General features: G+C 48.0%; 1 protein-coding gene across 1 annotated transcript in view; it reads right to left on the bottom strand.

The window, feature by feature from the left end:
• LOC107745626 (nuclear pore complex protein Nup214-like) overlaps positions 1-3,498 on the bottom strand; it is a 60,012-nt gene that overhangs the window by 14,851 nt on the left and 41,663 nt on the right. Inside the window, exons 29-30 of the mRNA XM_016559544.1 lie at positions 1,773-2,471; positions 737-1,618 (exon numbers count right to left, since the gene is read on the bottom strand). Coding sequence (XP_016415030.1) covers positions 737-1,618; positions 1,773-2,471 — 1,581 coding nt within the window. The remainder of the gene's footprint in view (positions 1-736; positions 1,619-1,772; positions 2,472-3,498) is intronic.

The raw sequence follows: 3,498 nt of genomic DNA, 5'->3' as shown, positions 1-3,498 counted from the left end.
CCCCACTACTTCGCTGACACGATCAAAGACATTTGAGAGTTTTTTTTTCAGATAGTCGACTGTAAACATCACCTCCTCTACTATTATTGTTTTCGGTCTTAAGAAGTATCCCATTACAATATAAAAAAACTCATCACTGCATGAATGAACTGTTCGAATGAATCCAACTGGATCACAAACAATTTGTCAACTTTTTGCAAACCACCTTGACCAATTTAAGCAATAGCGATTAATTTGCGAATAGCTACTTCTGCTTCTAAACAGCTGACAGAAAACACAGAACATGATTGGTGAAATATTATCAGGGAAAGCAATTCTCAAGTTGGTATGGCAGAGGTCTCCAACCCTGCTCCTGGTGAGCTCCTGTCTTGCAGATTTCAGCTTCAACCCCAATCAAACACACCTGAACTAGCTAATCAAGGTGTTCAGGGTTACTTGATAATGACGGGCAGGTGTGTTGGAGCAGGGCTGGAACTGAAGGCTGCAGGACGGTAGCTCTCCAGGAGCAGGGTTGGAGTATATGGTAATCTCCACCATCAGACAAGGATTTAGAAGTAGTATTTCACTAGGACTCATACCCCAGTAAAAAAAGGACTAGCAAGCAACTACCGAGCAACTCTAATCCAGCAACTTCTTAGTTAGCACTAGCCCTATGCCTTATCCACTACACCTCATGTATAATTTTCTACATCCTACTCTTTCCTGTTGGAATTTGTGAAGAAAAAAAAAAACCCACTTGATTGTTGTCCAAAGCCGAATCCAGAGGAGGATGCTGTGGTGGTGTTGCTCCCAAACATGGATCCCTGGCCAAAGCCTGAGCTGGACTGTCCGAAGACAGGAGCGCTGCTCTGGCCAAAGAGCCCAGTGCCAGTGCTGGGTGTGGAGCTTGTGGAGCTGGTGCCGCTGGCTCCGAAGGAGAAGGAACTGGCACTGTTGGCGCTAGAGGATCCAAACAGTCCTCCTCCTCCGCTGCTGGTGGCTGATGTGGTGGAGGCCGCAGCTGGCTGCCCAAACCCAGAACTTGCGCTAAATGCCGGCTGACCAAAAGTGAAGCTGCTAGCAGATCCAGAGGCTGCAGGCTGGCCAAAACCTGCACCGGGATTCTGTCCAAAGGCAGGTTTGCCAAAGCCAGAGGTGGTAGAATTGGCACCAAAGACGGTAGATCCGAATGCTGTGGTCTGAGTGACGGAAGTGGGTTGTCTGAAAACTGGGCCTGGGGTTGGAGCTGTGCTGGTGGTGATGGCTGCAGATGGGATGGAGGAGGCCGCTGTAGCGACGACACTGGTAAGACTGATGGCTCCTACTGTCAGACTGTCTGTGCCACTTGAAGGTGGGGCAAAGATTGAGCCTGGTTTGTCAGACACTGGAGCTGAAGATGAGGTGGTTGCTGGTGTCTCTTGGGGTAAAGGAGTAGCTGTGGAAGTGCTAGTGGTCTCGGGGGGAGGATCAGACACTGGCTCTGCTGCAGGAGGCTCAGAAACAGGCACCGACATCTCGGATGGTGGGGTAACTGAGGGAGGAGGAGTGGGCGACACTCCGAGAGTTGGAGGAGATGGGGGCTTGTTGGAAGGAGCTGCAGTGGGCTCGGTACTGGTGGGAGCAGGGGCTTCAGTGACTGGTACGGCGCTCGGAGACAGGCGCCGGTGTCTCGGATGGTGGGGTAACTAATGGAGGTGGTGCAGAAGAGACCTCGAGAGCTGGAGGAGTTGGGGGCTTGTTGGAAGGTGCAGTAGTGGGCTCATTACTGGTGGGAGCAGCGGCTTCAGTGACTGGTACGGCTGATGGAGCACTTAAGGTTGGTGGTTTAGGACTGGGTTCTGCTGGAGGTTCCTTAGGTTCAGTATCAGTGGAGGGAGCTGGCTCAGTTGAAGTCGTTGTCTCTGGCTGGAGGGACTTTGTTGGAAGAGTTTGCGTTTCTGACAGAGGTGCATGCAGAAGACTGCCGAAAGAAGTGGCAGCTGTAGAAAAGGAAGATGTCGAGGGAATGGTGAAAGTTGGCTTTTCTGAAGGAGCAGTTCCCTCCTGTGGTTTAAAGGTGAATGTAGGTGTGCCAAATCCTTGTGCCGTAGTCGTCTTTGGAGCCTCTGCTGCAGCACCTGTTGATTCTGATAAACTTCCAGTTTCCGCAGCCTTGATTTGTGCAGAACCAAATGCAAATCCTGTAGATCCACTGCCAGGTGGTCCAAAGGAGAAACTCAAGGTGGTCTTGGGAGCTTCCTTTACTTCTTCACTTTGGCCCACTCTTAAGCCAGAAAAGGAGCCGAGAGTTTCTCCAGCATTGCCCTGGGTTTTGGGAGCTTGAGGGAGTTTAGATGGCTCAGGAGGTGGTGTAGAGGAGCTCACGCTGTGTGCAGGAGATGCCAATTTTGGAGTGAAGGAAAAAGGCTCCTCAGACCCCACAGGACCAAACGTCATCTTTGTTCCCATGCTGCTTGCAAAAGAGAACTTGCCTGGTAGGCCAGAACTCTTCGCTATTTGCAAAAGTAGGGAAAAAAAAAAATTAAGATTTAATAATAGAGGTGTGACTACTAAGCCATCAGCAGGTCCAGAACCTGCAGAGTTTCTCACACATTCTGCATTGAATTTGAGAGACTATTGGTCTAATTGTGCTAAATGGATTTTAACATGGGAAACGGTATTACCCAAAGCTGCAAATGCACAAATGCAACACTCTTATTAATAGTTGGGGTCTAAATCAGTGGTTATCAACTAGAGCCCAACCAATATATCATTTTGCTGATATTATTGGCCGATATGAGCCTGTCGCAGATATATCGGTATCGGTGAATATGCTGGCTATATGAATTTTTTTTTTACAGAACATATAACGCAGATTAAATGCTTCTGAATGGTGTAATTACTTAGTTTGTCCATTTTAACAGCAGATTCAGTGACGTTAGAGACTAGAGCTGATCTGCGCATCACGGCACGCGTCTGCGGCACATTAAAGCCTGTGTTACGGTTACCGGAGCTGATCGTGGCCACTCAGTCAATGCTGGTGTTTATAGAACTCATGCTTATCACATCGGTCACATCACATCGCGCGGCGTGACAAAATACAATAAAATTTTTATTGTATTTTGTCGCGCCGCTCGCGTCCGGTGTAGAATAGAATAGAATAGAATTATCTACACTGGATGCAGTAAACTGATGCCTCGTTCTATTTATGACGTGCTGACACAAAGTTTAACTGATTTTCAACGGTCGCTTTGTCGCGTCTTGTTGCGGCGCAGACATGGTGTCAGCATAGTTTGTCAGTACAGTCAGTAACGTAGCAGATTGAAAAGTTAGTATCTTTCTGCAGTCCAATAGATGGCAGTGCGGTGGTGGCTTGTGTCTGTTGAATGGTGATTTAACACTACGTTGTCACCTAGTTGGAGAGACTCAATGCTAAGTAAATAAACAATGTCCCCCGTCTTTTACTTTCACAATGAGCTTATCAAATTCGTTTGCTACATTAGTAGGGGCCTATGATTTCCGCGATGCAGAAAACATGGA

This window comes from Sinocyclocheilus rhinocerous, unplaced genomic scaffold (genome assembly GCF_001515625.1).
Source record: "Sinocyclocheilus rhinocerous isolate Xijiao unplaced genomic scaffold, SAMN03320098_v1.1 scaffold1489, whole genome shotgun sequence".
Taxonomy (NCBI): Eukaryota; Metazoa; Chordata; class Actinopteri; order Cypriniformes; family Cyprinidae; genus Sinocyclocheilus; species Sinocyclocheilus rhinocerous.
The sequence above is the reverse complement of the archived record's forward strand: the minus strand, read 5'-3'. Positions and strand labels throughout refer to the sequence as shown.